The sequence below is a fragment of the Rhinoraja longicauda genome, chromosome 9 (genome assembly GCF_053455715.1).
Source record: "Rhinoraja longicauda isolate Sanriku21f chromosome 9, sRhiLon1.1, whole genome shotgun sequence".
Classification (NCBI taxonomy): domain Eukaryota; kingdom Metazoa; phylum Chordata; class Chondrichthyes; order Rajiformes; family Arhynchobatidae; genus Rhinoraja; species Rhinoraja longicauda.
Window position 1 is genome coordinate 64,155,352 of NC_135961.1, and position 23,819 is coordinate 64,179,170.

Genomic DNA, 23,819 nt, shown 5'->3' on the forward strand with positions numbered 1-23,819 from the left:
CCAACAATCAGCCTTGTATAGCAGAGAACAGATTCACTGGTCATAGAACCTTTTCGTCATTTAATTAGTTAGTTTGGTTTAGTTTAGAGATACAGCTCTTCGGCCCACCGAGTCCACACCGACCAGCGATCCCCGCAAACACTATCCTGCACACACTAGGGACAATTTACATTTATTTATACCAAACCAATTAACCTACAAACCTATAGGTCTTTGGAGTGTGGGAGGAAACCAAAGATCTCTGAGAAAACTCACGCAGGTCACGGGGAGAACATACAAACTCCGTACAGACAAGCACCCGTAGTCAGGATCGAACCCAAGTCTCCGGCGCTGTAAGGCAGTAGCTCTACCGTTGCACCATCATGGTGTCCCAAAGTTGTCATGTTTACATAAGTGGCAACGATGATTGTGCTTCAAACGTAATACATTGGATAACCTAGAAACAAGGAACTGCAGATGTTAATTTGCACGGTAGCGCAGCGATAGAGTTGCTGCTTTACAGCGAATGCAGCGCCGGAGACTCAGGTTCGATCCTGACTACGGGTGCTGCACTGTAAGGAGTTTATACGTTCTCCCCGTGACCTGCGTGGGTTTTCTCCGAGATCTTCGGTTTCCTCCCACACTCCAAAGACGTACAGGTATGTAGGTTAATTGGCTGGGTAAATGTAAAAATTGTCCCTAGTGGGTGTAGGATAGTGTTAGTGTACGGGGATCGCTGGGCGGCACGGACTCGGTGGGCCGAAAAGGCCTGTTTCCGGCTGTATATATATGATATGATATGATAATTACAAAAGAAGGCACAAAGTGCTGGAGTAACTCAGTGGGTCTGGCAGCATCTCTGGAGAACATGGATGGGTGATGTTTCGGGTCGAGACCTTGGTCCTGTCACAAAACGTCACCTATCCATGTTCTAATGCTGCCTGACCCACTGAGTTACTCCAGCACTTTTTGTCTTCTTTCACATTGAATGATCTTGTTGCTTCTTTTTCTTTTCTGTCTTTTGCTGATGTTGATTTGTTCCTTTATCTTTCCTTCATTCCTTTCTGTATTCTTTTTGAGTCATTTCAAATTTTCCTTGCAAACAACCTACTTGATCTCCCGGTTGCCAAACATTTTAATTCCCCTTCCCCTTCCCATTCCAACACTGACCTTTCTGTCCTAGGCCTTCTCCATTGTCAGAGTGAGGCCAAACGCAAATTGGAGGAACATCTCATCTCATATTTCACTTGGGCAGCTTACAACCCAGTGGTATGAACATTGATTTCTCTCACTTCAAATAACCCTTGCATTCCCTCTCTCTCCGTCCCTCACCCACCCAAGTCATACCAGCTTCAAAGTCGTCTTGTTGAGTCTCATTGTCTATACTTGTTCTCACCCAGCACACAGCTAACAATGACCTGTTTCATATATGATAGGACCCAAACGACTCCCATTCCTTTTCTCCAGAGATGCTGCCTGTCCCGCTGAGTTACTCCAGCTTTTTGTGTTTATCTTTGGTTTAAACCAGCATCTGCAGTTCCTTCTTTAAGACCAAAGAGATTAGTTTCAACTGGTAGTATAAGACAATAACTGCAGATGCTGGTACAAATCGAAGGTATTTATTCACAAAATGCTGGAGTAACTCAGCAGGTCAGGCAGCATCTCAGGAGAGAAGGAATGGGTGACGTTTCGGGTCGAGACCCTTCTTCAGACTGATGTCAGGGGGGCGGGACAAAGGAAGGATATAGGTGGAGACAGGAAGATAGAGAGAGATCTGGGAAGGAGGAGGGGAAGAGAGGGACAGAGAAACTATCTAAAGTTGGAGAAGTCGATGTTCATACCACTGGGCTGCAAGCTGCCCAGGCGAAATATGAGGTGCTGTTCCTCCAATTTCCGGTCGGCCTCACTATGGCACTGGAGCAGGCCCATGACAGAAAGGTCAGACTGGGAATGGGAGGGGGAGTTGAAGTGCTCGGCCACGGGGAAATCAATTTGGCCAATGCGGACCGAGCGTAGGTGTTGAGCTGGTGTTGAGGTGTTGAGAGGTTTCAACTGGTATATTCTGAAGATAGACACAAAGTGCTAGAGTAACTCAGCGGATCAGGCAGCATCTCTGGAGAAAAAGGATGGGTTGACAGAACCCTTCTTCAGACCCGAAACATCACCCACCCAACACTGTGTCTACCTTTGGTTTATACCAGCATCTGCAGTTCCTTCCTACGCATCTTTAGCTGGTATATTGTTTGGCACAGACATTGTAGGCTGTAGGGCTTGTTTCAGTGCGGTGTTCTATGTTTAAAGGATTGCTTCAAAGAATTGGGGCCGCAAAGAGGTTTCTTTGAGCCGGGAGTGGAATTGAGGTGGAAAGCATTGAGTGATGCAACAATGTGGTCAAGGTGGTGGGCGAAGACCACAAATGGCTTTAATTTGAGGTGTGTGTTGCTGAAGTACAGCTACACCCGAGCCAGGTTTTCTTTCCTCTGAGGGTTCTGAATACTTGCGGTACGTCTGGAAAACGCTTGAATTCTTTTCTTGTGGTTTTGCTATTGAACTTCATTTTCAATTGTACATTTTGACTTGGTTTTATTTTGTGTATATTGTTTCAGTTGTTGTATTTTACAGTTTTACAGAACTTGACAATAACTTTGGATATGATTAAGTGCAACAAAGGGAATAGATGTCCCTCATTTTACATGTTGCCATGTAATGAACAACAGATTGTTCTGTGGTTACAAGGATGTGCAGATGCTGGTTTACAAATAAAGGCGCAAAGTGTCATAGACTCACAGAGCATGGAAACACCCTTTGGCCCAACTTGCCCACACCGGCCAACATGTCCCAGCTACGCTAGACCCACCTGCTTGCATTTGGCCCATATCCCTCTAACTTGTCCCACCCAAGCAAGTCAACGAACATTCTTGTGCAGGCGGTGTTACTTGATTGAATCCTTAATAGTTAAATCTGGTTATCAGTGTCAAGTAAGTAAATAGGTCAAGTAACAGTGGGTCAGGCAGTATCTCTGAAGAACATGGATAGGTAACATTTTGGGTCAGTACCCTTCTTCAGACTGACTGTGATTGGGGGGGGGGGGGGGGATGAATGAAAGCTGGAAGAGAGGAGAGGTAGGACAAAGCATGGCAGGTAATATGTTGAGACTGATGATGGGGGGTACTGATAGGGAGATGGTGGACAAAGGCTAGAGATGAAAAAAGGATTGAAGAAATGCTAATTGTGAAGCTAGAGGACAAAATGTAGTTGGAAGAGGAGAAATGGATGTGAGTCCAGGTGGGGCATAGGGAATATTTGCAATATCCTGTCACCTATATTTTAAATTGCTGCGAATTATTAAAGCTCCAAATGGCATGTTGCATATTTTTATGTTCTAAATTATCTGTGTCTATTGAACACGTCGTGTACGAAAACCTAATTTTTTTTTAACTTTACTGGTGGTAGTCACTTGCTGGTCTGAACCCATGTGAATAAAAACTGAGTGAATCACACCCCTGACAGTTTATTTTCCTGAGAAAACGGTGGTGTTAGCCCCCTTATTAGGCTTTCTACAAATATTAATGCCTGTTTCATGTGGCTATCTCAGTGCCTGAATATTGGCACAACCCAGTATCATGTCTAAAGGACATGAAATTGGAGGAACAGCACCTCATATTTTGTTTGGGTAGCTTACAACCCAGCGGTATGAACGTTAACGTCTCTCATTTTAAGTAACTTCTACCTTCACTGCCCTCCCCTTGCCCCCCATTCATTTAACCAGTTACACAGTTCACCACATTGTATCCCTCATGAGATCACACCTTCCCTCGCCAACAATGGGCCTGCCAGGGCACTACCCTGCCTGTGGTATTTTGCGGCTGGCCCAGGTTGGTCCTGGTTTTTTTCTCGCCTCCAGCTCTTCACTCCCGCCAACCCCCAACTTTCAGCCTGAAGAAGGGCCACCCATCCTTTTTCTCCAGAGATGCTGCCTGTCCTGCAGAGTCACTCCAGCACTTGGTGTCTATCTTTGGTAGGTTTCCATGCATGTGTCATACCAAATAATGTAATGGGCTGACAAGTAGTATAAGAAAATAACTGCAGATGCTGGTACAAATCGATTTATTCACAAAATGCTGGAGTAACTCAGCAGGTCAGGCAGCATAACTCAGGATGCTGCCTGACCTGCTGAGTTACCAGCATTTTGTGAATAAATGTAATGGGCTGCATTGTCCCGCAACAATTGATCCATATCCTATCTAGAGGACCTAATCAGTAGTCTAAAAGTCAAAAATGTTTAATTGTCATTTGTACCGGTAACAGAACAATGAAAATTTTACTTGCTGCAGCTTTACAGACCCATTAAGGCAAGTAAATATACCATTATCAATAATGCAATAAATTAATAATTAATTAAACTGATACTGGTTAAACAGACCATGATAGCGCTAAGCCAAAAACTGTAGTGCAATGGCCCTGTAGGCCATTGTTGTCATGCTCCTTTACGTTGCCGAAGTTAGTAGCATGATGAGTGCATGGCCAGGGTGTTGTTGGTCTTTGATGATAATAGCTGCCTTTGTGAGGCAGTGCCTCCTGTAGATCCTTTTGATGTTGGGGAGCTCAGTACCCATGTTGGAATGGGCAAAGTCCATCATTTTCTGAAGCCTCCCTGATTCCAGGGCGTTCGAGTTATCCGAAGCAGGACATGTTGCATCTAGTCGATATGCTGTCCACTGTACATCTGTAGAAGTTCAACTGCAGAAGAAGAGTCATTGGTGATGTACTGAATTTACTCAACCTTCTAAGGAGTTGATGAGCTTTCTTTGTGGTTGCATTATATGCTGGCCAAAGGATACATTTTCAGAGGTATGCAGGCCCAGAAACTTGAAGCTGTTCACTCTCTCCACCGCCAACCTGCTGATGAAGATAGACTCATTAATCCCCAGCTTTGCCCTACTGAAGTCAATAATCAGCTCCTTGGTCTTGGTAACATTAAGAGCAAGAGTGTTGCCCTAGTACCATTCAATCAGATTATCAATCTCCCTCCTGTACTCATGACTCATCGTTACCCATTATACATCAGAGTGGTTTCATTTTCCGATTTAAAGATGATGTTGGAATGGTATCTGGCTATATTGTCATGGATATAGATAGTAGATCAAGGGACTGAGCGCACAGCCTTTGAGGTGCCCCTTTGTTGATGGTTATTGAGGAGGAAGTATTGTCAATTCAAGCTGATTGTGGTCTGCTGAAGAAGAAGTTGAGGATCCAATTCCAGGGGTGGGGAATGTTCCGAGATGCAGTTCTCTGTATTTAATTATGTTTAAAGGGGATGATAGAGTTAAGTGCTGAATATTGTCCCAGAGGACCAGTGCAGCACAGCACATGTTCATAAGTTATAGGAGCAGAATTAGGTCATTCAGCCCATCAAATCTACAGCCATTCAATCGTGTCTGATCTACTGTATCTTCCCTCTCAATCCCATTCTCCTGCCTTCTCTCCATAACTTCTGACACCCATACTAATCAAGAATCTATCAATCGTTGCCTTAAAAATATCCATTGACTTGGTCTCCACAACCATCTGTGGCAATGAATTCAACAGATTCACCACCCTCTGGCGAAAGAAATTCCTCCTCATCTCCTTTCTAAGGGCGTGCAGCGTAGGTTTACTAGGTTAATTCCCGGAATGGCTGGACTGTCATATGTTGAAAGACTGGAGCGGCTAGGCTTATATACACTGGAATTTAGAAGGATGAGAGGGGATCTTATCGAAACATATAAGATTATTAAGGGGTTGGACACGTTTGAGGCAGGAAACATTTTCCCAATGTTGGGGAAGTCCATAACCAGGGGCCACAGTTTAAGAATAAGGAGTAGGCCATTTAGAACGGAGATGAGGAAAAACTTTTTCAGTCAGAGAGTTGTAAATCTGTGGAATTCTCTGCCTCAGAAGGCAGTGGAGGCTAATTCTCTGAATGCATTCAAGAGAGAGCTAGATAGAGCTCTTTAGCGGAGTCAGGGGGTATGGGGAGAAGGCAGGAACGGGGTACTGATTGAGAATGATCAGCCATGATCACATTGAATGGTGGTGCTGGCTCGAAGGGCCGAATGGCCTACTCGTGCACCTATTGTCTATTGTCTGCAGGCAGGGAAACTAAGTATAACACCGGTACTTAAACTTTAGTTTAGGTTAAAATACAGCATGGAAACAGCCCCTGCAGCCTACCGAGTCCACGCCTACTATTGATCACCAGTTCAATGTTATCCCATTTTCTCAACCACTCCCTACACACTAGGGACAATTTACAGCAGCCAATTAACCTACAAACCCGCACGTCTTTGGCAGGTGGGAGGAAACCAGAGCACCTGGAGGAAATCCACACGATTACAAGGAGAACTTGCTAACTCCACAAAGACAGATGCTGAGGTCGGGATCAAAGCCGGGTCTCGCTGTGAGGCAGTGGCTCTACCACCTGTGCTTTAGTTGCAATTATTTCATGGTAGTTTAGGGATGAAACAAAGCTCACTGCTGTAGTAATCCCCTTTTTCCTTGTCTCAAATGTTAACATATCACCAACAATTGATTTTACAATTGGATTTTCTAATGTTTTATATTTTATCATGTCTTCAGATTTTCTAAGAGAGTGCTGCAATGCACTATTTTGTTATATTGACATCCGAAAACCTCAATGTTGCAAAACCTAAGAATACTTATCGTACATTAAGTTTGTATTGAAATGGTATTTTCTGGTTCAGCGAACATGCAGTGACTTTTATAATGATGTGCTGAAAGCAGGTTGATCAAGTCAATCAAGTCTCAACTTGTCGAGAGTTACATTTTATAACTACAGCCTGCCATCTATCAAAAATATAATTTGTGGTTAAAAAAAAGTGTAATGTTGTCAAAGAATGCCGACAAAATAGAATTAAGCAATCAGAATAGTTAAATTAACATTAAAATAAACACTGTTTACAAAACTATGCACACAGTTTCAAAACTATAACAATAAAATATACTGGGAGAACTCAGTGGGTGAAACAGCTCACGACCCTATTGGGAAAGTTGGCTATGATATAAAGAACTACAAGGGAGTTGGGATAAAGACTGTTGGGTGATAGTTAATTTAATTTAGTTTAGAGATACAGCATAGAAATAGGCCGTTCGGCCTGCCGAGTCTGCACCGACCATCGATCACCTGTACACATTGGTTTGTGCTGTAGAAATCTGTGGAATTCTCTGCCTCAGAAGGCAGTGGAGGCCAATTCTCTGAATGCATTCAAGAGAGAGCTAGATAGAGCTCCTAAGGATAGCGGAGTCAGGGGGTAATGGGAGAAGGCAGGAACGGGGTACTGATTGAGAATGATTAGCCATGATCACATTGAATGGTGGTGCTGGCTCGAAGGGCCGAATGGCCTACTCCTGCACCTATTGTCTATTGATATGTCCTTTTATTCTGAGGATTTGGCCTCTGGTCCAAGACTCTCCCACTAGTGGAAACATCCTCTCCACATCCACTCTATCCAGACCTTCCACTATTCGGTAAGTTTCAATGTGGTCCCCACCTCATCCTTCTAAACTCCATCGAGTACAGGCCCAGTGCCGTCAAATGCTCATCATATGTTAACCCAAGCATTCCTGGGATCACTCTCGTAACCTCTAATTAAAAAATCAACAAGACAATTGTTGGTAAAATACACATTGAAAATTTATTGTCCTGCACCATTGGGATGCAACCAGAAGAATTGCTTCCCATTACCTTTCTCTGAGCAGCAGAACTGGTCTTTTTAATTATATTATTTTTAAGTACAGACACTCCCCTGTAACTGTCCCGTGAACTGTCAGAAACACAGTTTCCTTAATTCGGAAATTTTGTTGGCTGAGATTGCAAAAGTAGCACTGTAAGGTTAATTAGCTACAGTTATGTAAGGATCTTGATTTTAGTTCTTACTTAGAATTAGTTAATGAGCATGTATCTGCATTAAAGATTCAAAACATAACCAGACCACAGAATGCCAGACTAGAGGTGGCATGGTGGTGTAGCGGCAGAGTTGCTGCCTTACTGTGCCAGAGACTCGGGTTCGATCCTGACTTGCGGGTGCTGTCTGTACGGAGTTTGCACGCTTCCTCCATGACCGCGTGGGTTTTCTCCGGGTGCTCCGGTTTCCTCCCACACTCCAAAGACGAAAAGGTTTGTTGATTAATTAGCTTCGGTAAAAATTGTAAATTGTTCCTAGTGTGTAGGATAGTGCTGGTCAGTGCGGACTCAGTGGGCCGAAGGGCCTATTTCCACGCTGTATCTCTAAAATAAACTAAACTAGAGTTTCATCCTGCAGTACTGATGTCAAGGTTGGAACAGCATCTAGCATGTCTGTTGCTAAACATCAAGTTCTATTAGAAGAATTCCCAATCATGAGTTTATTGCAATTTGTAATTTTATGTAGAAAATTATTTACATTTAATTTGTGCCAGTATAGGAATGGGATCCATTTAATGGAAATTGGTGAAACCTAGGATCAAATCTGAGGTCATTTAAATGATTGAAATGCAGTTATTATTTACAGATGGACAGCTTTGCAACTTAAAACATTCTCATCCACACACATGCTTCTCATTCTGAAGGGTTATTAAAAACAGAAGCAAGACCTGTAGCATAAGACATCTAGTTGTTATTATGCCGTTTTCAAATGCTTAGTTGTCAATTAAAGGATGTCTAAGCAACAATATCCAGGACACCCTTTATCTATGACAAAGAGCCATAGGCGTGCAGCATTGAGAGAGATTAGACTGGTAATCTCTCTCAAACTATGAGGTGGTTTTATCAAAGTACATCTGCTTTATTTCTAAAATAACTGAATATCTGACTTGCATAAACACCGTCTATATAAAAGGGTTTCATTTTCAGCCATAAATTCATGAAAGCAGTATAGATACTTGTTCTATTTAACACTACCTCATTCCTGCTTATGTAAGATTCGCTGAACCCTGAGGCTGAAGAATGTCTTTGTTCATGATATTATTCAGGTTAATGATTGATACACAACTAATAGTTTCAATCGATGCCAAGTTATATGACTTCGAAAAATTTCCAAAAAATGGCTGTTGGTTTTTTTTCTTAGTAGTTACAGTTCAGATGTTTACAGGAAAACAACATGCCTCCTTAAAGTCTGATGCCTAGTTTTGAGAAAACATCGCTGGTCGAGAGAGTTATGCAGGTGCCAGATTCTACAGTGACAGGAACACCTGCCAGGCTGCTCCAGATAACTCAGCAGCTTTAAGGCATTTTCCCAGGCTCCCAGTTGAATGGTCACTAATAGCCGTGGGAGAAGGCTTCCATTGTCGCGTCGTGTACCACATTCCCTACTTGGCAGTGTTATGTAGCTGAAGTCTGCTTGGCTGTGATTGCAATTCCTTTTTTTAAAAAAATTAAAAAGTACTGTAGAAATATGTAGCCATGGTTTTTGCTTTTCATCTTGAACAATTCTTAAGTTCAATAAGGGGGGAAAAAACACACAATTATCTAATTTTAAGATGGCAATTTTAAAATGCGAGCCTCTGCAGTATCTGCTAAAATGGTGTAACTTGATTACAGTCAGCATATCAGATAAGTTCGCTGCTGGAAAAAGGATGAAGGTAGCTGCCAAAAATGACTCAAAGTAATTGCACTTCATTCTGCAATTGGTAAAGTTATTTTGAAAGTTTACATGACTTGAAATGCTGAGACTTTCTTGACCATTTCCCACATTCAAACGGAGACATGCAACTATGCTATCTCCTGGGAAATAAAGACATACACTGAAAATATTATTTCCAAATCCCAGTGTGGTCAGTATTCAAGATCTATCGGTTACAGCTATTCTTCATAATTATGTTCAGAAGCAAATCGTTTGTGTGCTTTCCTGGCCTATTAGTGTAACAAATGGTCCTAACAGTTTACAGAGTTTCTTTCCTTAAATTGGAAACAGCTTTTCATATTCCACATATTGTTGAGGTTGTTACCATGACTACTTTCATAGGTGATGTGTAATATTAATAAATAATAAAAAGTAAAATATTTTTCCTGAAACTACTGATGCTTGTGTGTTTAGTGCAGTTTAGAGATGCAGCGTGGAAACAGGCCCTTCGGCCCACAGAGTCCGCGCCGACCACCGATCGCCCCGTACACCAGGGACAATTTACAATTTTACCGAAGCCAATTAGCCTACAAGACTTGCAAGTCTTTGGAGTGTGGGAGGAAACCCACGCTGTCACAGGGAGAACATACAAACTCTATCCAGACAGCACTCGTAGTCAGGATCGAACCTGGTCCGCTGGCGCTGTAAGGCAGCAACTATACCATTGCGCCCCCGTGCCGCACAGTGTTGTGTTCCTGTTTAATTTTTTTCTAAATTGTTGTGATTATTACCTTCCATTTTAATCTTCTAAAAATATATTTTGTAATAGTTGAATAGGGTTTACGGAGATCCTTGTGGAAATTGATTTATAATACTTCTGGACAAAAGGTATGGATTACCTCTTGAGAAAAATGTTTCATCGGTTCTACGGATTCAAACCGGAATGAGTGATTGGTGAAAGCTTTTTTAATTCTTCTCTCAGAACCCGTTTGAAGAATTTGAGGTTCGAAGAATCCCTAGAGGCACCACCTCCTTAAAGCTCCAAGTTTCTCACATGAATGAGTCTCTCAGGGGAGCAGCTAATAAAATCAGCTACAATAGCTTAACTTCTCCCTTACAGCGGACCAACTTGACAACGAGGCTAGACTTTAATTCTGTTTACTTCTCTCAGTGGGATCAGTGTTGACTGCCATTATACCCTGGAGACTGGAGAAGTTATTAAAGACCCTAGCCGAGAATCTCGGACATGTAACCTTATTTTACATTTCAGTGCAATGTGTGTGAACATTTTTTCTTATCGAGTGGAATCTGATTGTGATTATTTTAGTTCCAATCATGCCAATCTACAGACACTTACGGGTGAGACTCTTCCTTTCACGTCTTATGTGAACTGCGTTAGGGATTCGCCATTGCGCAATTTTTCCATCCAAGATGAACTTCAGTTTAGTTTAATGTCACGTGTACCGAGGTACAGTGAAAAGCTTCTGTTGCATGCTAACCAGTCAGCAGAATAAGACAATACATGATTACAATCGATCCATTTGCAGTGTATAGATACATGATAAGGGAATAAAGTTTAGTGCAAGGTAAATCCAGCATAGGATAGTAAATCAAGGATAGTCCGAGGGTCACGAAAGAGGCAGATAGTAATTGAGCACTGCTCTCTGGTTGTGGTAAGATGGTTCAGTTGCCTGATAACTGCTCGGACAATTGCTCCTTGTTTGTATTTTAAACTATGCCATTCCTTTTTTCTCTCCCACCTAGTTTTTTCTTTTATGGCCAGTTCTTTAAATATTATATTTTTCAATGATGTTTTTATTGTCTCATGTGCAAAGTGCAGACACGCTGAAACTCCTTTCTTACAAACAGTCCAGTAGAGTATTGCCATAGAGTATTTTCAAGTATTTGATCCACTTTATCTTGTGTAGGAAGGAACTGCAGATGCTGGTTTACACAGAAGATAGGCACAAAATGCTGGAGTAACTCAGCGGGTCAGGCAGCATCCCTGGAGAAAAGGAATAGGTGACGTTTCAGATGGAGACCCTTCTTCAGTCTGGAGTCCACTCCAGAAGAAACGCCACCGATTTCTTTTCTCCAGAGATGATGCCTGACCCGTTGAGTTACTCCAGCATTTTGTGTCTATCCACTTTATCTTGATATCCTTGTGAGACTTAAATGCTTTCCATTGATTTTTGTCTGAGTTACTCCTTTTAGTATGGGCAGACGATTTCATTAACCAAAATGCCAGTGTCCATCTTGGCCGAGATTTCACCTTTGGTCCTGTTTTCAAGGACTTAAGATACATTGTAAAGTATTAGACTTTCAAGTAATGGAATAATTCTGTACTCTTTCGAAAGAATGCTTCGTATCTGTATCACACACTCAAACACCTTGGGCTAGAATTCATGGGTAGGTATGAGTGGCCACACTTGTTGCTGACCAATGAATAGGGTTTGAACTTACCCGGGGCAACCCAGCCAACCACAACAAGCCGAGGGGATCTGCCCGAGATGGCTGCCTACCCCTTTCCCGGGGTTACGTCCACGCCCCGGTGGTGTTGGAGAGGGACTACGCGCTGCCCACGGGCACCCTGGGGGATTTCCGGAACCGCTGGGCACCGCGGGGGATTGGATGCATCCTGGATAGGGATTGTAATATAGTTGTATAATAGTTTCATTTGATACATTTGTTTGTATTGTATTCTGGTGGTCGGTTCTGTTTTGTTTTATTGTATTGTAAATATTGTTTTTAAATAATTTAATACATTTTTTGATAATAAAAAAAAAAAGCAGAGGGGAGCTGGCCAGGTCCTGTGCAGTGAGGCTCTGTGTAACATAAAGAGTCTTCCCTGTAATGGATATATATGGTGGGGGGAGAGCTAGGGCAAGCCCCACCTACTAGTGTGAGCGGTTTCAGCTGACTCAGCTGTGTCTCCTAATTTAGCTGGCACTGCCAAAATAGTTGAGCATTATTTCTGAATGCTTCAGACATTCAAAAATTGGAAGTAATCAAAACTATTACCATTTGAAATAAAACTTGTTTTGTCCTCTTGAGAACAAGACCAATTTAAGAAAAGTAAATTAGTATATTGTTGCATGTTCACAGCTGTTCCTCCCAATAGGATCTTCATGTCATAGAGTGATACAGCGTGGAAACAGGCCCTTCGGCCCAACTTGCCTATGCCAACTAATATGCCCCATCTACACCAGTCGCACCTGCTCGCATTTGGCCCACATCCCTCTCAACTTTTCCTATCCTTGTACTTGTCCAGATATCTTTTAAATGTTGTTATAGTCCCTACCTCAACTACCTCCACTGGGAACTCGTTCCATATACTTGTCACCATCTGAGTGAAAAAGTTGCCCCTCAGGTTCCTATTTAAAAACCTCTTCCCTCTGAACTTGAATCTATATCCTCTGGTTCATGATTCCTCGGGTCTGGGGAAGACTCTGTGCATCAACCCTATTTATTCCCCTCATGATCTTCAACATCTCCATAAGGTTACCCCTCATCCTCCTGCGCTCCTGAAGAACCCGTCTGAAGAAGGGATCCCAATCCAAAACGCCACCTATTCCTTTCCTCCAGAGATGCTGCCTGACCTCTGAGTTACTCCAGCACTTTGTGTCTTCGGTATAAATCAGCATTTGCCATTCCTTCCTACATTTAATCTAGCCAACTAAGCAATGTCGTGGACAATTCTACACCAAGAGAAGTAGGTAATCCAGGAACATACGTGTGATGATTTGTTCAATTTAAAATATATTTTCTACATTCCACTAATCTGCAAAATTTTTGCAGGTCAAAATTTCCGGCTTGCTGCTTATTTCATGAAAAGACACGCAAACTTAAGATGTATAACAAAACAGCAATTTTGTGGTATGTATACATTTGGAAATGGTTAAATCTTTTTTTGAACCTGAAAATACTGATTGCATTTGTTTCGTTAAGTCAATGAATAGATTGAAAACACCAGTTTTATATAAAAAATATATTTTTTGTTCACCATGCTTAAGCATTGTTTTGCTGAATATATTTAATGATGTTAGACACAAAAAGGTGGAGTAACTCAGCGGGTCATGCAGCATCTCTGGGGACAAGGAAAAGGTGACGTTTCGGGTCGGGACCCTTCTTTCCATCAATGTATCTCTGCTGCATTGACAACTGCATTGGGGCTACCTCCTGCACCCATGCTGAACTCAACTCACGTTAAAAGGAAGAAGGATATTATTATGGGGAACAAGGAAATGGCAGACAAGATGAACAGGTCATTTGGTTCTGTCTTCACTAAGGAAGACACAAACATTCTCCCAGATGTGCTAGGGGACAGAGGACCTAGGGTGACGGAGGAACTGAAGGAAATTCACATTAGTAAGGAAATGGTGTTGGGTGGACTGATGGGACTGAAGGCTGATAAATCCCCAGGGCCTGATGGTCTGCATCCCAGGGTGCTCAAGGAAGTGGCTCTAGAAATCGTGGATGCATTGGCGATCATTTTCCAAAGTTCTATAGATTCTGGATCAGTTCCTGTGGATTGGAGGGTAGTTAATGTTATCCCACTTTTCAAGAAAGGAGGGAGAGAGAAAGCAGCGAATTATAGACCAGTTAGCCTGACATTGGTGGTGGGGGAAATGTTGGAGTCGATTATCAAAGATGCAATAGCGGCGCATTTGGATAGCAGTAACAGGAACAGTCCAGAAATCATGCTTGACAAATCTTCTGAAATTCTTTGAGGATGTAACAAGTAAAATGGATAAGGGAGAGCCAGTGGATGTAGTGTACCTGGACTTTCAGAAAGCTTTTGATTAGGTCCCACACGAGAGATTAGTGGGCAAAATTAGAGCACATGGTATTGGGGGTTGGGTATTGACATGGATGGAAAATTGGTTCGCAGACAGGAAACAAAGAGTAGGGATTAACAGGTCACTTTCAGAATGGCAGGCACTGACATTGTGGGGTGCTGCAAGGCTCGGTGCTGGGACCGCAGTTATTTACAATATACATTAATGGTTTAGATGAAGGGATTAAAAGTAACATTAGGAAATTTACAGATGATACAAAGCTGGATGGCAGTGTGTACTGTGAAGAGGATGCTATGAGGATGCAGAGTGACTTGGACAGGTTGGGTGATTGGGCAGATGCAGTATAATGTGGATAAATGTGAGGTTATCCACTTTGGAGGCAAGAACTGGAAGGCAGATTATTTTCTGAATGGTGTCAGGTTAGGAAAAGGGGAAGTACAACGAGACCTGGGTGTCCTAGTACATCAGTCACTGAAAGAAATCAAGAATCTATCTCTGCCTTAAATAAGGGAAGAAGTTTAGACTTTATTGCCTTCCATCACAGTGAGGAATGTGGGGAATCCGTTGTGGTGGATGTTTATGTTAACTTTTATGTCGTTGTGCGAATTGCTGCTTTATTAGTAAGGCTGTATGGTAATTCGCATATCACTGTACCTTAATTGGTACACGTGACCACAAAAGACCTTTGAACATATGGCAAGTCTACAAAACCTGTCCCGAAATGTATTTTTAATTATTTGTGGTGCATTTGATGTTTGCAGTCGTGTTCTAATACTTAAGCATCGAGTCATAGAGTGATTCAGCATGGAAAAAGGTCCTTCGGCCCAACTTGCCCACACATGTCCCAGCTACACTAGTCCAACCTGCCCGCGTTTGGTCCATATCCCATCCAAACCTGTTCTATCCATGTACCTGTCCAACTGTTTCTTAAACGTTGGAATAGTCCCAGCCTCAACTACCTCCTCTGGCAGCTCGTTCCATACACCCACCACCCTTTGTGTGGAAAAGGTTACTCCTCAGATTCCTATTACATCTTTTCCCCTTCACCTTAAACCTATGTCCGGTCCTCGATTCACCTACTCTGGGCATGAGACTCTACCCAATCTATTCCTCTCATGATTTCATGCACCTCTTTCAGATCACCCCTCATCCTCCTGCGCTCCAAGGAATTGAATCCTAGCCTGCTCAACCTCATCCCTATAGCTCACACCCTCGAGTCCAGGCAACGTTCTCGTAAATCTACTGTGTACCCTTTCCAAGCTTGAGACCCTCTTTCCTCTCGCGTGGCGCCCAGAACTGAACACAGCCTGACTCTAAACGCAGCCTGACCAATACCTTGTACAACTGCAACACGACCTCCCAACTACTCTACTCTGTAATCGAGCTGAATTTGAAGGTCTACTTTCTGGTTCCATTTTAATATAATTATTATTGGTGAAGTTGCTTAATGGAAAATGTCTGAAGAAGGGTCTCGACCCGAAACGTCACCCATTCCTTCTCTCCTGAGATGCTGCCTGACCCGCTGAGTTACTCCAGCATTTTGTGATACCTTAATGAAAACATAGTTCATTTGTGCGTGAATGCTTTGGACTCTCTGGCTAAGGCTGCTCATCTGTGCAAATCTAATGGAAATAGTTAACTAATTTCCCATGAGAAAACTGGAGTATATATATATATATATATATATATATGTATAAATGGATTATTTTTCTGTGACTATTTTTTGCTGCTTAATTCTGAGTATGTTGAGAATTTCAAGTCGTCTCAGAATTGAGAGGATTAAGCTTAAAGTGACTCATCTCCAACAGCTTGCACTTGGCATTGAGTGAGGTAGCTTGTATTCAGCGGAGTAGTTATTCTTTGGATCTATCTTCGAATTAATCTTGTGAACAGCTCAAGTTATCCAAAATTAAGTTTTAACAGGAAGTTCGGATTCATTTGCAAAGTGGAAAAATATTAATTTTTGGAATTGTAAACGTTTAGCTGCCTGCTTAGTTTAGCAGACACATAGTTTAGAGATGCAGCCTGGAAAGAAACGGGCCATTCAGCCCACCGAGTCCGTGCTGACCACCGATCACCCCGTCCACTAACTCTATCCTATGCGCTCGGGGCTAATTAGCCTTCAAATCCACGTGTCTCTAGTGTAGGAGGAAACCAGAGCATCCGGAGGAAACTTACAGTCACAGGGAGCACATGCAAAAACAAAAGGAAGCATGCAGGTACAGCAGGCAGTGGAGAAAGCCAATGGCATGTTGGCCTTCATAACGAGAGGAGTGGAATAAAAGAGCAAAGAGGTCCTTCTGCAGTTGCACAGGGCCCTGGTGAGACCACACCTGGAGTATTGTGTGCAGTTTTGGTCTCCCAATTTGAGGACATTCTTGCTATTGAGAGAGGCAGTGTAGGTTCACTAGGTTAATTTCCGGGATGGCGGGACTATCATATGATGAATGAATGGAGCGACTGGGCTTGTATTCACTGAAATTTAGATGGATGAGAGGGGATCTTATAGAAACATATAAAGTTATTAAGGGATTGGACATGCTAGATACAGGAAACATGCTCCCGATGTTGGGGGAGTCCAGAACTATGGGCCACAGTTTAAGAATAAGGGGTCGGCCATTTAGAACTGAGATGAGGAAAAACATTTTCACACAGAGAGCAGGGAATTTGGGGAATTCTGTGCCTCAGAAGGCAGTGGAGGCTGATTCACTGGATGCGTTCAAAGGAGAGTCAGATAGAGCTCTTAGCGCTAACAGAATCAAGAGATATGGGGAGAAGGCAGGAACGGGGTACTGATTGTGGATGATCAGCCATGATCACATTGAATGGCGGTGCTGGCTCGAAGGGCCGAATGGCCTACTCCTGCACCTATTGTCTATGTATCTATGCATCTATGATCCAAAGCGTCACCGATTCCTTTTCTCCAGAGATCCTGCTTGACCCAATGAGTTACTCAAGCATTTTAGTTAAGTTTAGTTTAGAGATACAGTGCAGATACGCACACATATAAATATATATTTTATATATATATATATATATTATATATATGTTTGGCACAGTGGATGGAAAAGGAATAACTAATTCAAGAGCAGGGTGGTGTCTAGGGGAAGAGAAGTGTTAACTGTTGAATAAAGCGGCACTTGGGTCATATCACTGGCAGGCAAAATCAAAACGTGGTTGCATATGGAAAAAAGAAATGGTATTCACACTGGACCAAGAACTAGTTCTTAGCTGTCAAACCCCACACTATAATATAAAATGGAAGAATGCCATTGAATGACTGCATAAAACGATTGAGGAAAGGTGCAGGTCAGATTTAGGTGGAAGCCCTATAAAGTGCCGATGGTTTAAAAGACTTTGCATCCTCCTTTAGGGCGGCATAGTAGCATAGCTGGTAGGCTGCTGCCTCAAAGCGCCAGAGACCCGGGTTTGATCTTGACCTTGGGCGCTGTCTCTGTGGATTCTGCATCTCCTCTCTGCGACCATGTGGGTTTCCTCCAGGTGCTCTGGATTCCTCCCACATCCTAAAGATGAGAAAGTGGGATAACCTAAAACTAGGGTGAACTGGTGGCATGGACTGGGTGGGTCGAAGGGCCTGTTTCTACGCTGTGTCTTTCAATCAAACAGGTCAAGATCACGATGGAACTTTGTTTGTTGCAAAAGTGAATATAGTTGTTATGATATACACAGATAGGACACCCTGCTCAGTTTTGGTTCTTTCTCATCATGAAAGATAACAAATCTCTGGAAAGAATTCAGGAGAGGATTATTCAAGCGATACCTAATGTTACAATGCTCGACAATGGAAATGTATTACTTTGGCAAAGAGTAAACTTGTAGGGAAGAGTTCTTTAATAATGAAAGAATTAGATTTCATCTACACTGAATAAGTTGAGTTTGAAAGGCAGAGGATACCCAAGGGAACATGCTAATAGATTCAGCTTTGATGCAGGTTCTAAACCACTATGCTCTATTTTTTAAGATCTCTTGCATTTGAAATTTCCTTAGATAAAATATCCAAGAAAACACATTGTGATTGCTATCAACACGTATTAAAACAATTTCATAATCAAAACACATTTAGAAAATACATAATGATTCACGATCAATGATTAATTCGTAAGATTACTTTTACAGGCTTCAGCATCAAATTGTTAATTAAAAATATGCACGTTCCTGTATTTCTCTTTGCATTTAATAGATGGATACATAATGGTTTCCTTTGATATTACTCTGGGCTCCATTTCAGAGAAGCTTATTTGAGATAATTGAGACAGTGCCAATGTTAAAATAATAGAGAAATATTGTCATGGAATCATAAAGTCGTACTGCATGGAAACAGGCCCCACAGCCCAACTTGTCCATGCCAACTAAGATGCCCCATGTAAGCTAGTCTTATTTGCCTGCAGTGGGCCCATATCTCTCTAAACCTTTCCTGTCCTTGTATTTATCCAAGTGTCTTTTAAATGCTCTTATAGTTCCTGCCTTAACTACCACCTCTGGTAGCTTGCTCCATATACCCACCTGAGTGTATCTTATTAAACATTAATTTATTGAGGTCAGAGATTGTTAGCTTAACCTGAATAATTATAAAATGAAAAGGAGACAAAGTTTATTCCATTGAAACCTCAGATTCTCAAATATGGGTAGATACCAGTACAGCCAAAAATCTGCAGCAAAAGAGAACCAGATATCTTTTCTATTGAGTTATTTTTAACATAAGCGGTTTCTTTGTGAAAATACAAAGGATCTGCAGATGCTGGTAACCTGAAACCAAAACTGAAGATGCTCGAAACACTCAGTAAATCATGCAGTGGAAAGAAGAACAGAGTTGACATTTCAGCTAAAGATCTTGGGTCTCCAGAAATGCTGCATGACCCGCTGAGTTACGCCTTCACTTTGTGTCTTTTTCGTACATTGTGTCTGAATTGGGTTTGACTTGACATTTGTTTTTCTGTGCTACAACCACATGCGATGTAGGCCTAAACAAACATGTTCCTGGTGTATGATATCCTTTTTTTCTATTAATAAGAACGATATATGGTAGAGACACAAACGAACTGAAACAAGATGCTGAAATCTTGAGCAAAACACAACATGCTGGAATAACTCAGGAGGTCATGCAGCATCTGTGGAAACAATGGATAGGTGATGTTTCAAGTTACACAGAGTCACAGTGTGGATACAGGCCCAACCACCTCACACCAACAAACATGTCCCATCTACACTAGTCCCACCTGACTCTGTTTGCCCCATATCCCTCTAAACCTATCCTACCCATGTACCTATGTAAATGTTTCTTAAACATTGCAATAGTCCCAACCTCAACTACCTCCTCTGGCAGCTCGTTCCACACACACACAACCCTTTGTGTGGAAAAGGTTACCCCTCAGATTCCTATTCAATCTTTTCCCCCTTCACCTTCTTAAACCAATGTCCTCTGGTTCTCGATTCCCCTACTCGGTGCGTCTAACAGAGGTATTCCTCTCATGGTTTTATACACCTCTATAAGATCACCCCTCACCCCTTCTTCAGATTGATTGTAGTAGGGGAAGGAGAGCTGGAAAAGAGAAATGAAGGTGTGTATATTGGGAGAAATGGTGTGTTTCGGGATAGGGGATGAGCACAGGAAAGGTACTGGAGTCGGTGGGGAGTTATCTAGTATCATTTATCTGGCTAATATGAAGATCTGAACTTTGATATAAAGACTAGCTGGACATAACTTGTAAAATGTCACCGTACAAGTAATAAGTAGTATAGTAATTGTAAGTTTAAACAAACTTCAAGGTATATCTACTAAACGGGGTGTGATGTCTGAATTTTATTTGTGACATTTTTAACAGTGAATGCATCATGATAATTTAGATAATATTTTATAATGTGCCGGAATGAAGGTATGTTGTCATGCTGTAATGCTTAACAGATGGTTAACTGGTGATGATCTGTTGCCAAGTTATCAATCAAATAAGATTGTTCTCCATGTTGAATTAATACCAAAAATAAAAGCAACTGATCGGAAATGTTTTTTTAATTAAAATAGATGCATTTAATTTCAACATGAATAATTGTCATTTCTTTAGTTCCTTACTGTTCCTCACTGTTTTCAGAACAATTCTTTAATTTTCTTCACCTGTTAATTTACAAAACCAGAATGTTAATTTTGTTAACCATTTCTTTCTTGGAATGGGTGTTGAGTTGGTTGGTAGGGTGGTCAGTACACTATTAAAAAGTTTCGTTTTATATAGTTTAGTTTAGAATTACAGCAGGGAAACAGGCCCTTCGGCCCACCGAGTTTGTGCCGACCAGTGATCTTTGTACACTAACACAATCCTACAAACTAGGGACAATTTACAATTTTTACCGGCCAATTAACCTAATAAACCTGTACGTCTTTGGGAAACTGGATCACCTGGAAGAAACCCACACAGTCACAGAGAGAACGTACAAACTCTGTATAGGCAGCACCCATAATCAGGATCGAACCATGGTCTCTGGCGCTGTGAGGCAGCAACTCGACCGCTGCGCCACTTTGCTGCCTGCACCCTCTCCAGGTCTTGTTGTTGTCAAGATTGCTACCCTGCACAGCTGGTAGAGCCGCTGCCACACAAAATCAGGGATGGATTCTGACATTGGCTGCTGTCTGTGTGGAGTTTGCACTTTCTCCCAGTGACTGCGTGGGTTTTCTCCCACATCCCAAAGCCATGGAGGTTTGTAGGCTAATTGGCCTCTGTAAATTGCCCCTCGTGTATCGGGATGAGAAAGTGGGATAACATAGAACTAGTGTAAATGGGTGGTCGATGATCAGCATGGCCTCTGTGGGTTGAGGGGCCTGCTTCCATGCTGTATATTTCAGTGATTCAAGGATTCTCTTAGGATTTAAAATACCTGCAGAAAATCTTTCCATTTCCTCATTCTGTTTTGTTATTTTTAGTTCAGTTTAAAGATCCCCTACTCCCAACTTCCTTAGTCAATTTGCAGAGGTCAATTAAGCAACAAACCTGCACATCTTTAGGATGTGGAAGGAAACTGGAGCACCAAGAGGAAATCTACACGATCACAGGGGGAACGTGCAAACTCCACACAGGCAGTACCTGAGGTCAGGATCGAACCTGGGTATCTGGCACTGTGTGGCAGCAGCTCTAGCAGCTGCATAATTTATTTTAGTTTATTTAGTTTGCCTTTTATTCCATTCCAATGTACATACTAGTCCTGACCTTTGCTGTAAGTATTTGCTCCATAGCACTTACATTTCATATTTGATGGAATAATTCATTCATGGAATCTCAAGCTTCCATCAGTTTTTCATTCATTCGTACTTAAGTTGTACATTTCCTGACCGCATTGTAAATATATCTCAATGCTGATCTGGTCTTATTTGCCAAGGAGTACTTTCACTTAATAAAAGCATGATCCCTTGTTCATTTTACTAATTTGCTTTCTTTAAGTTAAGTGTCTTGTTTCTCCATTCACTCTTTACTGTTCTTGCACTGAACCTTATTATCCTGCCCACGGTTCTCAAATGTACAATCAGGCTAACTATTTTCTTCATTTAGATGCACAAGAAACTTCAGATGCTATAATATTGAGCTAAAATCAATGTGTTAGAGGAATTCAGCGGGTCAGTCAGCATCTGTGGAGGAAATAGACACACCTGATATTTCAGTCAGGAACACTTCTTCTAAAGAAGGGTTCTGACCAGAAAAGACACCTGTCCATTCCCTCCACAAATGCTGCCTGACCTGCTGAGTTCCTCCAGCACCTTGCTTCATTTAATTAGACTTCAGACTTTGGATACAGTGTGTTGAAACAGGTCCTTCGGCCCAACAAGCCCGTGCCGACCAGCTATCACCTCATGCACTAACACTATCCTACACACTAGAAACTATTTACAATTTTACCAACGCCAATTAACCTACAAACTTGTACGTCTTTGGAGTGGGGGGAAACTGGAGCACCCGGGAAAAACCCATGCAGTCACAAATTTTGTACCGACAGCACCCGTAGTCAGGATCGAACTCGGGCCTGTGGCGCTGTGAGGCAGCAACTCTACCGCAGGGCCTCTGTGGTGCCAGATCAGCTCAACTAGTGCATTCGTATTTGTTGGTGTGGGAACTTATTGATGGAGATTACAGGTCTAGGCTCCCTGTGCAGAGCTGTCTTATAACTGCAGCATTTCCCACCGCAAACCACTTTTGATTAACTGGAATCTAAATTTTCCTTTAATATTGAAATTTGCATTATCCGTTTGCGTCAATAGCATTCAAAGTATTGCCAAGAGCCATTCTTCTACCTTCTCCTACCTTCTGTGTTTATCTTGAGAGTCAAAAGTAGACTGCTCCATTTCAGCTTGCTACTCAAATATTTTTTATTATTTTACCAGATGCTATCTGGGAGGCCTGAGCCAAGAATTATCTGCTTTTAGCTGGGTCTGTTCTGACTCTAAGCAAGTAGGTCATCCTCCTCCCCCTGAACTGCTTGTTCAGACTCCCACAGTATGTGAAATATGGTGAAGGAACAAGAAATTAAGATTACTTATCGCTGAGGGCTTCCTCATTCTACAAACCATCCTTTGTTTAATAGGATACTTGTCCTCTAACTGCTTTGGAATTGATGCTTTGGAATTGATCTCTAGTTTAGAGATACAGCGCGGGAGCAGGCCCTTCGGCCCACCGAGTCTGTACCGACCAGCGATCCCGCCCACTAACACTATCCTGCACACACCAGGGACAATTTACATTTATACCAAGCCAATTATACCAAGCCAATTACAAACTTTGGAGCGTGGGAGGAAATCAAAGACCTCGGGAAAAACCCACGCGGTTGTGGGGAGAACGTACAACCTCCATACTGATAGCACCTGCAGTCAGGATCGAACCCGGTTCTCTGGCGCTGTAAGGCAGTAGCTCTACCGCTACGTCACCATGCCGCCCTGATACTTGTACTGTTAGTTTTTTGGTTTAGAGTCGTGCAGCTTGCAACAAGCCCTTCGGCTCAACTTGCTCATACCGACCACGATACCCCATGTACACTAGTCCCCACCTGCCTGTGTTTGGCCCATGATCCCTGCAAACCTTTCCTATTCATATACCTGTCCAAATGTGTATTTTAAATGTTGATATAGTACCTGCCACAACTACCTCCTCTGACAGCTTGTTCCGTACACTCAAACCCTTTGTATAAAATGTTGCCTCTCGAATTCCTTTATTAGTTCTTTCCCCTTTCACCTTAAACCTGTGGTTTTCTGAGAGAAATTCTAAATTGCAGTGGGAATTATTTCACAAGCTCAGTTATAGAGCCTTAATTTCTATTTTAAATATCTTCAATGAACAAGTAGAATTTTTCCTTCCCCACTTAGTCAGAATTTTAATTGGGAGGATTAATATGGTTAAATTTTGTCGTCTTGCATATTGGGAATGGTAAATTGAATGGATCGTGTGAAGGC

The 23,819-nt window shown here is 42.1% G+C and overlaps 1 protein-coding gene across 3 annotated transcripts in view; it reads left to right on the top strand.

The window, feature by feature from the left end:
* The window catches only part of slx4ip (SLX4 interacting protein), a 95,210-nt gene that overhangs the window by 45,169 nt on the left and 26,222 nt on the right, over positions 1–23,819 (top strand). For all 3 annotated transcript variants that reach the window (XM_078405644.1, XM_078405645.1, XM_078405646.1), the window contains one exon: positions 13,377–13,454. In XM_078405644.1, the coding sequence (XP_078261770.1) occupies positions 13,377–13,454 (78 nt within the window). The remainder of the gene's footprint in view (positions 1–13,376; positions 13,455–23,819) is intronic.